The sequence below is a fragment of the Petaurus breviceps genome, unplaced genomic scaffold (genome assembly GCF_028583685.1).
Source record: "Petaurus breviceps papuanus isolate PSGF00001 unplaced genomic scaffold, PetGlider_PUasm1.0 138, whole genome shotgun sequence".
Taxonomy (NCBI): Eukaryota; Metazoa; Chordata; class Mammalia; order Diprotodontia; family Petauridae; genus Petaurus; species Petaurus breviceps.
In genome coordinates, this window is record NW_027185694.1 from 16,061,747 (window position 1) to 16,075,057 (window position 13,311).

The 13,311-nt window shown below is 42.6% G+C and overlaps 1 protein-coding gene across 1 annotated transcript in view; it reads left to right on the forward strand.

The window, feature by feature from the left end:
* GRID2IP (Grid2 interacting protein) overlaps positions 1 to 13,311 on the forward strand; it is a 152,159-nt gene that overhangs the window by 115,694 nt on the left and 23,154 nt on the right. Inside the window, exons 15-17 of the mRNA XM_069106215.1 lie at positions 9,173 to 9,262; positions 10,626 to 10,822; positions 12,783 to 12,938. Coding sequence (XP_068962316.1) covers positions 9,173 to 9,262; positions 10,626 to 10,822; positions 12,783 to 12,938 — 443 coding nt within the window. The remainder of the gene's footprint in view (positions 1 to 9,172; positions 9,263 to 10,625; positions 10,823 to 12,782; positions 12,939 to 13,311) is intronic.

Here is a 13,311-nt window from a genome sequence, read left to right on the forward strand (position 1 = left end):
TGGATGGATGGGTGGGTGGATGGATGGGTGGATGGATGAGGTAGTGTTACTGTTTACTACACAGGTTTAGGTTTTGCTAGTTCAGCTCTCAAGGCTATTTCCTTCCATCTTAGTAATTTGATGTGATTGGGGAAGGCTGCTCCTAGGTTATCAGTGGTGCTTTGGATGTGGTCTCACAGTCTGAATGGCCAGACATCAAGTGTAAGGAGAAAGAAACTAACCTGTTTTCTGCTAAAATATCTACTCTCTATATAAAAAAATTAAAGCCATTAACATAGCCATGTTAAGGAAACCTAAATAAGCAGTTCCTCAATATAAATATTTGAAGAGTTGGATCAAATCCAACCTTTAGCAACTGGTGATTTCCTGTTGTTGCTCAGGTCACTCCCTTGCCACCACTGAAGCTGGCACTGCCCCTGCTGCCTCTAGAGCCCCTGGTTCCTTTCCAGTGCCAAGGCTCCACCTTTCCTCCCTCACCTCCATTGGAGTTGCTGCCATTACTGTAGGATGGGTTCTAGAGAAGTCTTTTCTCCCTCCAATAGACCAGGCTAAGGTACAAAGAGTCAGGGCTCATTTCCAGGGCTTTGGAAGGATATATGTTCCTGGTATCCTGAGTTTGAATTTGCGATCTGTATTCCATGGAAATGGTGTTTTAAATCCTACAAATATAAGGTTCAGAAGTATAGCTGAAGTCATATTCAGCTGCACTGTAGTTGAAGGAGGGATTTCTGGGCAGCCCAAAGACCCTAACTATAATATGTGTGTATACACAGGTATAAAATGTATATTTTCTATAGGAAAATGTCTTTTAAGTTCTGGAAAATTGACTTAGAAATAAACCTTCAGACTACAGCCATTTGTGGATTGGGGTTATCCTGAAAGATTCTTATTGAGAGCAAGTTTAAAAATAAATACTAGGTGCTGCTACTGTGAGCTCCCCGAGGCCGAGATGGCTTTTTGTCTTTCTTTTGATTACTATCACTAGCACGTTGCCTGGCATGTAGTAGATAGTTAATAAGTGCCTATTGACATAATTTGACTTGACTTTCTCACTAAACCTCATCCCTGCTTATTCAAATCTTAGATTTAACCTCTAGATTTCAGTCTTATCCCTTATAAAATCTCTCCTGACCTTCAAATGGTCAATTTGACAAAATGTCTCCAGACTACTTCCCTAGTCACTAGGGCTTCTTGTTAGATTCACCAAAAATCCATTCCTTTCACTTAAAAAGGTAGAATTAACGAAATGATGCCTCCAGTTTCTAGATCAACTATTGGATCTGCTATTTCCTCTGCCTTCCTTTTACTTTGTTTCATTTATATATGGAAATAGCAAGAAAGAGAGATTCTAAATATCTAGATATGCCTGTAAGTGAGCAATTATGGAATTCTGAAAGATTTCAGCTACATAAACCTTTGGGGAGAAGGGCAAAATATCCCCATTTCCCTGACCCTTCAGTATCTGAAGCTTAGATTTAAACCCTATGGTTACCTCACCAAGGTTCTAATAAAGGGTCAAATATGGGCTCACTTCTGATATACCTAATTTACAAAAGGACTTTTTTTTTTAACATAAAACACCACCAAACAGAAATTTTGGCAAGGCTTTAAGCCTAGTTTTCAGTTGGTCTCAACAGAAAGGGAACTAGGGGTTGGGGAGAGAATAGAACCAGCCCCAGCCTGACTGATTTCTATTAGCTTGATGTACAATCTATAATTAAAACAATCCATCCACAATTACTCAGCATCCAATTCTAAGATGCTGTAGGTGACTGCAGGAGAAAGACTTAAGTTTACAAGGCTAGTGATTTTTATTAAAGAATAACTGGAATCCAGTAGAAATCAGTTGGCTCACAGTCCAATTTCAGTTACCCCAGGAACCCCATTTAGAATGATTCTAGCTTCCTTCACTCTGAGGCCTGTTCTGAGCATCACTCTGAGCATCATTTCCATCACTTTGAACCCCATAGACATCAACGGTGTATGAGAGATTCAGGACAGAACCAACCAACCAACCAACCAACGTATTTTCCCTTGTTATTTCTCTTTTAGAAATATCCACATGGACAGTATGTTCAGCTAGTGCAGGTTACTTCTGATATTAGAGACTAATCAGCCTTCAGGAGCTTTGATTCTTAAGCTAAATGCTCCACCCTGCACCAACTGCTACCTCACCTTATTGGTGGTCCCATTCTTTGCTGGAACACTTCCAACTGGAACCTCACTTCTCAAAAGACAACCCATTCTATTGCTATACAGTTCTAATTATTAAAAAGTTCTTCCTCATACAAAACCCAAATCTGCCTTCCTACTTTCTGTTTTTAAATTGTTTTTACATACATTTATAATCTGCACCTCCTACTTCCACCTCCCCAAATTATCGACAAACGAAAAAGAGAAAAGAAAAAGAAAACCTTTATTATAAATATGCATAGTCTAGCAAACAGATTCCCACATTAGCCATGCCTGAAAATGTATGTGTCTCTCTGCATTTTAAGTTCATTACCTCTGTGGCAGGAGATAAGTGGTGAACTTCATCTTCAGTCTTCTGGACGTATGGTTTATCATTACATTAATCAAAATTCTACAGTCTATCACAGGTTTTTTTTCTGTAATGTTGTCATTGTATTAATTGCCTTCTAGTTCTGCTTAATGCTCTATATCAGTCCAGAGAGTTCTTCATATTTCCCTGTGAAACTACTAATTTCACGATTTCTTAACATCCCATCACATTCATATACCATAATTTTTTAGCCATAATAGAAGGCCACCATCTTAGTTTCCAATTTGGGGCTATTTCTTTTTTTTTTTAATTTATTTATTAATTTGTTTGTTTCCTTTTGGTTTACAGGATTCAATTCCACAATTCCTTGAATTTCACATTTTGTCCCCCTCCCTCCCCTCCCCCCCATGGCGGCTTATAGTTAAGTATAGGATCTGTAAATACTTTCACATTATACACTGGTCAGGTTATAAGGACGGATTGTACCAGCTGGAATGAAAAATGGTAAAGAGGACATAAAACCAAATAAGAGAACGAAAAAGATCAGGTATTTTGCTTCCACCTGGATATAAACTTAGTTCTTTCTAGTTCTTTCTCTGGATGCACATTTTTCTCTCCATCCTGCGTCTTTTGGGATTGACTTATATCACTGCATTGCTGAGAAGAGTCCAGTCTATCAAAGTTGGTCATCACACATACGTTGTGTCTGTAATTGTGTACAAATTTCTCCTGGTTCTACTCTTCTCACTCAGCTTCTCCAGGTAAATATGAAGACTGCCTGCTCCTCGTTTCTTATAGCACAATAGTATTCGATAACATGCATATACCACAACTTGTTCAGCCATTCCCCAATTTATGGGCACCCCCTTAATTTCCAATTCTTTGCCACCACAAAAAGAGCTGCTATAAACATTTTTGTACATATGGGTCTTTCTCCCACTTCTATGATCTCTTTGGGATATAACCCTAGGAGTGGTATTGCTGGATCAAAGGGTATGAAAGTATTTATAGCCCTTTGGTCATAATTCCACATTGCTCTCCAGAAAGGCTGGATCAGTTCACAACTCCACCAGCAATGCATTAGTGTTCCAGTTTGCCCACATACTCGCCAGCATTTGTCATTTTCCTGTTTTGTCATCTTAGCTAATCTGACAGGCGAGATGTGATACCTCAGAGTTGTTTTGATTTGCATTTCTCTAATCAGTAGTGATTTAGAGTATTTCTTCATGTGCTTATAGATAGCTTTAATTTCTTTCTATGAAAATTGCCTGTTCATATCCTTTTATCAATTGGGGGATGACTTGTATTCTTATAAATTTGACTCAATTCTCTGTATATTTTAGAGATGAGTCCTTTGTCAGAGACATAGGTTGTAAAGATTCTTTCCCAATTTCCCACCTCCCTCTTAATCTTGGTTACATTGGCTTTGTTTGTACAGAGACTTTTCAATTTCATGTAGTCAAAATTATCCATTTTACATTTTATAATGTTCTCTAATTCTTGTTTAGTCATAAAGTCTTTCCCTCTCCACAGGTCTGACAGGTAAACTATTCCTTGTTTTAGGAGACTGCTTACAGTATCAACCTTTATACCTAGATCATGAACCCATTTAGACTTGATTTTGGTATATGGTGTTAGATAATGGTCTATGCCCAGTTTCTGCCATACTATATTCCAGTTTTCAATTTGGGGCTATTTCAAAAAAAGCTTCAAAAATACTTTTGTAATGTATCGATTCTTTTTTCTCTTTCTTTGAACTCTTTGGGATAAAGTAGCATCTGCTAGTGATAATAACTGAGTCAAAGGGTAAGTACAGTTTGGGGAACAGTTCCAAATTGTTTTCCAGAATGACTGGACTAATTCATAGCTCCACAAACAGTGCACTAGTATGTTTGTTTTCCTATAGACCCTCGAAATATATCATTTTCAGCTTTTATTATATTTGCCAGTCTGAAGGGTGTGAGATGGAACCTTAAAGTTGCTTGAATTTGCATTTCTCTAATAATCAGGGATTTGGAACATTTTCATATGATTGTTGTTAACTTGTACCACTTCCTTTCAAAACGGCCACTTCACATCCTTTGACCATTTATCAATTGGCGAATGACCCTTGGTCTTATAAATTTGAATCCATTTCTTATGCATTTTAGATATGAGACTTTTATCAGAGGATCATGTTGAAAATATTTTTCCCCAGTTTCCTTTACCCTTTTAAATTTAACTACATTAGATTCATTTGTACAAAAATTCTCAAATTTTATACAACAAAAATTGTTCAGTTTTATTTTGTGTGCTCCTATCTATTACTTCTTTAGTCATGAACTCTTTCCCTCTACATAGATTTGAGAGGTAGTTTATCCCTTGCTGCTCTACTTTGTTTATGATGTGTCTTTTTACAGCTAGGTAATCTATCCATTTGGAGCTTACCTTGGTATGTGGTATTGAATGTTGGTCCAAACTTAATTTTTCCCAGGATGCAATCCAAATTTCACCCACTGGTTTTAGGGCTATCCTCTGTGGCTAGCCCAAAACAAATCTAGTACCTTTCTTATTGATAGGTCTTCAGATAATCAAAGATCTACCATGTTTTTGTACCTAGTAGGTGCAATGGCTCCTGGGCCAATTAGTAAAAGTTGGCCCCTTCCCAGATTTGTTCTGAGCAACAAGACAAATACACATATCAACAATTTTTGCTGCTACTAATTAACAGGATGTGAACTCTCCCTAATAAAGTGAAACAATCAGTATTATTGCAACCATTATCTGAAATAAAAGCTCTCTGTCCTCTTCAAGTTTTGGCATAGATGCCAATTAATCTGTCCCCGTCTTATTTATGTGATTTGTTTTCCTGAGATGACCTTTCAGGGAGTCTCTAAGGTTGAGTGACAAAGCAGGAGTGGTAACTGTCTGTGTTCTCCCAGAAGGGGTAATACTGGGTGCCATAGGAAACTGCTTCCATGGAAATAGAAATCTACGTATAGAAGCAAAGCTTAAGGTCCAGAATATATGACCACCATATGGAAGATAATAGAATCAGTTACAAGATCAGGAATGATGAGGCATAGATGTGTGTTCAGTCAGTCAGTCAACAAATGTTTGTTAAGTGCTTACTGTGTGCCAGGCACTGTGCTGAACTCTGGGAATGGAAGGAAAGGCAAGAGTAGTCCCTTACTCTTAAGGAGTTCACATTCTAGTGGGAGAGACAACATGTAAATAGCCGTGTACAACAAGCTGTATGTATGTATGTATGTATACATACAGGTAGGTGGAAAGTAATCTCAGAGGGAAGGTACTAGCATTAAGGGCTTCTGGAAGAAGGTGGGATTTTAGGTGAGATGTGAAGGAAGCCAGGAGGCAGAGATGAGGAAGGAGAGTGTTTCAGGCAGGAGGGACAGCCAGTGGAAATGGCTGGAATGAGGAGATTCCATTCTCCATTGTGAAGAACAGCAAGGAGACCCGTGTCACTGGATCAAAGAGTATGTGGAAGGATGTAAGAAGACTGAAAAGGGAGGCAAGAGACAGGTGATGAAGGACTTTAAGTGTCAAACAGAGAATTTTATATTTGATCCTGGAGGTGGTAGGGAGCCCCTGGTGGTTATTGAGTAGAGAGGTGACATGGTCAAAGCTGGACTTTAGGATTTGATAGTGAAGTGGAGGATAGTCTGGAGAGAAGAGAGTCTTGAAGCAAGGAGACCAACCACAGGCAACTGTAGTCGCCCAGGTGTGAGGTGAAGGGGGCTGCTACCAGGGTAGTGCCAGTGTCAGAGGAAAGGAGTGGGCATCAGGAATGTCAATTATGAATTGACAGGACTTGGTAACAGATTGAATATGGGGCTGAGAGTGAGGAGTCAAGGATGATGTGTAGGTTCTGAGCCCCAGTGACTGGAAGGATGGTAGGGAAACTTGAAAGAGGAAAGGTTCATAGAAGTACTATCCCTTTTCCATTTCCGCAGCTCTTTGATAAATCTGGCCAGAATCTTTGGAGTTCTCAAGATAGGAGGTTTGGTTCCTCCCACACATCTGGGTTCTATCCATCACTCCTACACTGAGCTGAAGATCTCCAGCCACCCCCCAACAATAGCAATAACCATCCTTTGCCTCTATGTAGTTCTTTGTTCTTTTGCTTGGAAGAGAAAAGCACTTTGCTTTTATATCCATAGATCTCATGTTGCTCATCCTTGGAGATGCCTTGTCCTATGTAAAAATCATACAATAGGAGCTACCACCTCAGACAGCTGAGTTGACCTAGTCTGTCAATGGGGTTCATCAGTCCTGCCCACCCTTCAGAGAATGACTGGCTCAGGCCAGCTCCCTGGCGGCCTCCTCTTGCCCACACACCAACCTAGACTAGTAGATCTCCTTCCAAAGGTCTCTGCTCTCCTGGGAACATGAAGATGCATTGTGCATCATTGGACCAATGCTTGAATGGACAATCTCTGAAATAAATCAGTTATCACTCAGTGCCAACTAATTAAGTGCCAACTATATTCCAGGCACTGTGCTAAGCACTGGGGATACAAAAAGGCAAGAAGCAGACCTTGCCCTCAAGGAGCTCATAGTATGATGGGAGAGATATATACAAACAGGCTATATATATATATATATGTATATATATAATGTGAAATTATCATATATTACTTTTGTATATTATATATTAAATTGTATATGTAATTAAAAGAGGGACAGCACTAAAAAAAAGAGGGGTTGGGAAAGGCTTTCTGAAGAAGATGAGATTGTAATTGGGATTTAAGGGAAGCTGGAGAGGGCAGCAGGCAGAGATAAGGAGGGACATATGGACTCACATGGGAATGTCCCAACAACACATACAAGGACTGCCCTGGGCCACAAGTTTTGGGGAGCATCCACATGTAGAACCCATCAACATACTTATCAATAATGACGCCATATAAAAGCAAAAACAGGGAGTTAGACCAGATCAGGGTGTGCGTGATGCCTTAGAAACAGCTAATGAAAACCCATTCTAGCTTCCTGTCTTGTTCCCATGCCTTTGTGTTTTTTCTGTCCCACTGATTTTGATGGTCATTTTGCCCCTGTGTGTTCTGGGGAGGGGCAGTGTTAGCCATGCATTGCTGATGGGAGCCTCTCAGCATCAATTTGGTTTCAATTTGCCACTATCTTCACTCAATAACATGCAACCTCCCATGTGATATACCGTCTTCTTCCTAAGAGGACAAGCCTTGCCTCTCCCCACCCCAATTCTTTTACCCTTCAGTACCCCCTCACTGATCCCTGAGACAGACTTAGGAGACAACACTGGTCAGAGAATGAATTATGACTATTACTGTCCTGTCATAAATTCTGGTCTGCTTTGAGGTAATGTAACCATCTAGACTGGCCTCCCTCCTCTTTGGAGATGTCTTACCCATAGCTCTGGTAATTAGTTTAACCCTAGGTCCAGAGCCATGACTAGGAATCCCACAATCAGCGGCAGATTCTTTGTGTGTGTGTTTGTGTGTGTGTGTGTATGCATATGTGCATGTTTGTAGGGAGGTAGGGCTATTAGCATTGGCTGCAGGTATATTCTTGTCATATCAGGAGAGGAGACATTCCATCTTCCAGAGAGTCCTGCTCATCCCTAGAGAGATTATAGGAAAAGATAGACCCCATATTAGTAGCATCTCATTGGCACAACCCTGGAGGTGGCAGTTTGGGAGTAGTTTGGCTCAGGCTGATGTATGACCAAGAAGTAAGGCACAGGAAATACAGGTCATGCAGGGAGGAATCACATACCTCACCAACTGATGCTTTAAAAGGCATCTCCCTGGACACTGTCACCCTAGAGCAAAGCCCCAATTGCCTCATGTTAGTTTTGGCTTGACTTGGCTCTTCCCCATATTTACATGGTGAAAGTGAGCAAGGTGACCAAACCAGGAGCCATGGGTGCTCTGGTCCTGTGAGAGCAGCAATTTGAAGAAGTCACTTTGTTCCTGGACCTCAGTTTCTGTATTTGCAAGATGAGAAGACTGGGACAGATGATCCTGAAGCCCTCTTGTAGCTCTAGTATTCTGTGTTTTCATATATTTGAATATATCAAAGTGACTCTTCTATTGTCACAGGCCAGGTTAGAGGCATGGTGAGGAAAGGGGTTATTCTGGACATGAGAGTCTGTAGGGATTGCAAAAGAGCTTTCCACAGTAATGTGGAGGCATAGTGTCTTGGGTACAGAGGAACCTCCCCAATTCCCCAAAAGTTTAGTGGATGGCAACAGCCCTGGAAGTGTGTGCTGTAAAAATAGCTTTGGATTTGGAATTAGAAGGCCTGAATTCAAATGCTTCTCAGTTTCCTCATCTGGAAAATGAGGTGAGACTTGATGGCTAGAAGCCCCTCCCAGCTCTAGAATAGATCTCTGATCCTATGATAGTTAGGAATTCTTGGGCTAAGGTTAGAAACTTTCTGGCCTGGTTGGCTAGAAATGAGGTGAAGGGTGGGGAAAAGAGGAAACTCGTCCTATGGGTCTGTGGATCTCACCTGTTGTTTTGTTTTTTTCAGCTCAGCCATCGGAAACTCAGAATTCCCCCAGTTCCAGAATGCTCAGGGAGATATGGCCGAGAGCTTTTTCTCTCTGGCACACTCAGTACCCATTTCTCATTTTCCTCTCCAATGCTGGAGAAAACCAGCCACAACCTTACCTGTGATTAAATCTTTCAGTTTCTCTTCCAGAGCCAACACTTGCACCGGAGCCCTTTAAAAAGAAAGATGTGGTCGAGATTTTGTCTCATAAGAAGGCCTATAATACATGTAAGTGGATGTGGGGGAAGTGGGGGGCAGCAAAAGCAAATGGAATAATTTGGGGGCTCCTTGTTCCTGGGAAAATGAGGAACATAATACACAAATTTTGTGGGAATAGTGGCACAGATCAGAAAGGACGCTTATTTATTGTTGGGTGTCTTCTATCCATCAGCTCAGGAAAGGAGCTGAGAGTAGGGAGGCCTCTCCATTGCACCTGGAACTCACCAGAGTCCCTTCTTTGCTTTTGCTATGTGTACCAGAGATACCAAACACCAGAAGCTGGAAGAATTGCTGGGGCAACACTCAGGAATGCTGCCAGAGGGAGACTAAAATGTAACTGGGAAATATTTAACAAAACAAATAAAAATACAATAGAACACATAGATAATGTTAATATGTTATTTCTAAGTCAATATGCAACAAGTAGGGAACCTCACATAAGGTTCAGTGGCCATGTTTCTATTTGAGTTTGACACCAGTGGTGTAGACAACCCAAGTGTGGAAAAATGCCCAGGTAATACCAGCCCAAGGCATCAAAGCATTCATTTGGGAAAGAAGGTAATGTAACCCAGGAGGAGGTGGTTCATGTGAGACCAAGGGACATTAACCCCGTGTGTCTTAAAGCACTTTGTTTTAGGACCAGACCTTTGTTTTCTTTGGTAGAAGGACCTTCTAGTGAGGCAACTCCCTTTAACAATGCAGATGGGCTGTGCTCTGTTACCATTAGAATCAGAGTGGCCTGGCATGCTGAAGAGTTAGGGGACTTGTCCAGGAGCACCCAGCCAGCCCATGTCAGAGGTAGGACTTGAGCCCAGGTCTTCCTGATTCTCATGGCCTCTCCCTTCCCAGTACCCCAGAGCCACCTCTCTGACTTTGCCTTTGAGTGCATTATCATTGCTCCTGGATTGGAGTCTAGGCAGAACACTAGCTGAGACTACACACACATTTGCAATTCCCTACAGGCAGCAGGGTAGTGTGGAAGGTATATAGAACCAGAAGTCAGGAGCCTGGGCTCTAGTTCTGGCTCTCAATAAGTAGCCAGGTGACCTTGAATGAGTCCTTGTGCCTCTCATCTGGGCATCAGGGTCTTCCTCTCTCTAATGAATGAGTTGCAACAAGTGAGCTCTAAGGTTCTGCCAGCTCTGGGAGCCTCTGATTGTCCTAATGGGATGTGCACCAGATGTCTACAACAGTTGGCAAGATAGGAGGCTTTGGTTGACACTGAGGAGCTCACAGAGCTTCCCTGGGCTTGTCCTGAGGCTGGATGGACCCAAGGGCAATGGCAGCGGCTGACTGAGTAGCCAGGCAGGCCCCTTCTTTCCTCTCCCGTCAACTCTACTGTGTGGCTCTTCCTTTCTCCCACCCTCCCCAGCTATACTCATCGCTCACCTGAAGCTGTCTCCACCAGAGCTCCGTCAGATCCTCATGAACATGGAGAGCGAGAGGCTGGAACCCTCCCACCTCAAGCAGCTGCTCTTGTACGCTCCTGATGCCGAGGAAGAGAAGCGCTACCAGGGCTACAGGGACACCCCCAGCCAGCTGAGCGAGCCTGACCAGTTTGTCCTGCAGGTGACAGGCCAGGGGTACTGGGGGGGAAGCATTCCATCTTAAGAGAAGGCCACCAGCTCCCCTAGATCAGTCAGATGGGAGACCCTGAGCTGGAACCCAGGCCTCTGGAGTCCTGGTGCAGTGTCTGAAATGCTCCTCTGCTCCACAGTAAAGGAAGGAAATGAGAGTTAAATACCTACTATGTGGCAGGCATTGCAGTAAACAAATATTATCTCGTGAGATCCTCACAACATCTTTGGGAGGTAGGTGTTATTTTTATGATCCCCATTTTATAGTTGAAGTTAGAGCACAGAGGTTAAGTGACTTACCCAGGGTCATATGGCTTGTACATGTCTGAGGATGGATTTGAATTAAAGTCTTCCTGACTCCAGGCCCTGGGCTCTATCCACTGTACCAGCTCTCTGACATTCATTTATTCAATATGCCTTTATGGTGGAGTGAGTAGGAAACTGGCCATTAAGGCCAGGCAGGATTCAAGTCTTTCCTCTGATACTCACTGGCTATAAGCAACTTACTTAATCTCTCAGTGTTCTAGGAATCTTTCTAAGACTATAAACTGCAGAGAAGATGCCAGCCTGATTAGATGGAGGGAGTTTCCTCACCTGGGAGTTCCCTTTACCAGTGAAATCACAGGTCCAATCTCTATTCCTATTCCTTTCTTTATTAAGCATCTACCATGTGCAAGAAATTGCACTTGTGCTATTGGGAGAGCTACAAAGTTTAGACTAAAAAGAGGTATCTGCCCTCTTGACCAGCCAAATAAGGGACAAGATGCAAACACTTTTAGGAAATGCTTCCTTGCAGCTATCATGTTGCATTTTGAGCCCAGTTTTTCTTCTTCAGTTCTCAGATAGAAGAGAACACCCACTCAGTAGTTTGTGTGGGAAGAAGCCTTCCATGACCCCGGGCCACTGCTCCCAACCACTAAGAAGCAGTGGGGGGGCCCTAGCCCCTAAATCCTACCTGATTTAGTGGGAAGAAAATTGGTGGGGGAGTCAGGAGAGCTTTCTGGGTGAAGTGACTTTAATAAGGTGCTGCACCTCAGCTTTTAAAATTGTAAAACAGGAATAATAGTCCCTGCCTGGACTCTGTGACCAGTCTATTATGTGGATCAAATGGGATAATGGATATAAAGTGCTTTGAAAATTGTGATTTGCTATACACATGTAAAGGATTATTGTTGGGAAAAGAGCTCTGACTAGGGTCAGAGGACCTGGGTTTGAGTTCTACTTACTACCCCAGTGACCTTGGGCAAGTCACATAAGCTCTGGCTTTCACTTTCCTCATCTGTAAAAGGAGAGGTGTTAGATTCATTGTCCTTTGAGGGCCCTCCCAGCTCTCAGTTTAAAATCCCGTCATTTTTTTAAACCCAATCTATGATTTCACTGATATTAGGGAACTCTTAGGAAGAAAACTCCTACAAATGCAAAGAGACCACTCTTCTTCAGTGCTTCCTCTTAGAAAGTTGCCCAGGGCACTCAGAGTTTAGGATTTGCCCAGGATCCCCAGTCAGGGGAGGAACTTGAATCCAGTACAGCATGTTGATTCTCTTAGCCTTAAGAATAATCATAAGTATTATGATTAATCCCAAGATTTTTATTCAGTTACAAAAAGTGGTCCTTTTATCCACCTGTACAATCATCTGCTAAACATTAAAGGCAAAGGGGCAGTCTTAGGAGAGCCCTTTGTCCTGGGGCCATTTCTATCTGAACTCCATCAAATAAGAGAACAGCAATAAAGGGAAGTGTCCACTTCGAGCACATCATCTCCATTCCTGCCTGTCCTTGGGTCCAAGGACAGGAGGAGAGATTCATGGGTATGGCCCAGGAGACCCTGCTGGACTCCAGGGACAGGGTGGTGGGGTTAGTAGGGTGGGGTGGGTGAGGCTGGGTGGGGTCACAGGAAGCCTGGCTCTTACTGCAGGCTGGGCATCCCTCTCTGACATCTCTATTTTGCTTAGATGCTGTCCGTTCCAGAATATAAAACCCGGCTTCGCAGCCTTCACTTCAAGACTACCCTGCAGGAGAAAACTGAGGAGATCAAAGGCAGTTATGAGTGTGTGCACCAGGCCTCCCTGGAGCTCAAGAATAGCAAGAAGCTTGCCAAGATCCTAGAGGTGAGAACCGCTTCCCCTCCTGGGACACTTCCTCCCATCCCAGCAGGCTGCCTATCCCAGCTAAAGAGAGAGAGGGGACTGGAATATCCATTTGGCTCTTTGGCTAGTGCCAGGTCTTACCTGTTCCCTTCTCCTCCTCCCCCCCACCTTCTTTTCCTCCCCTTCTTTCTTGCTTCTTCCTTCTCCCATTTTCCTCTCCTCTTGCCTTATTATAGAGCTCATAAATGCTTCAAGGTAGATAGATGGCCCATAGGCTACAGAACCTAGAATGTTAGAGCTGGAATGGATCTTGGAACATAGAACACAGACTGTGAGAGTTGGATAGGTACCTTAGGACATAAAATGTCAGACAGAGACAAGAATGTCAGAGCTG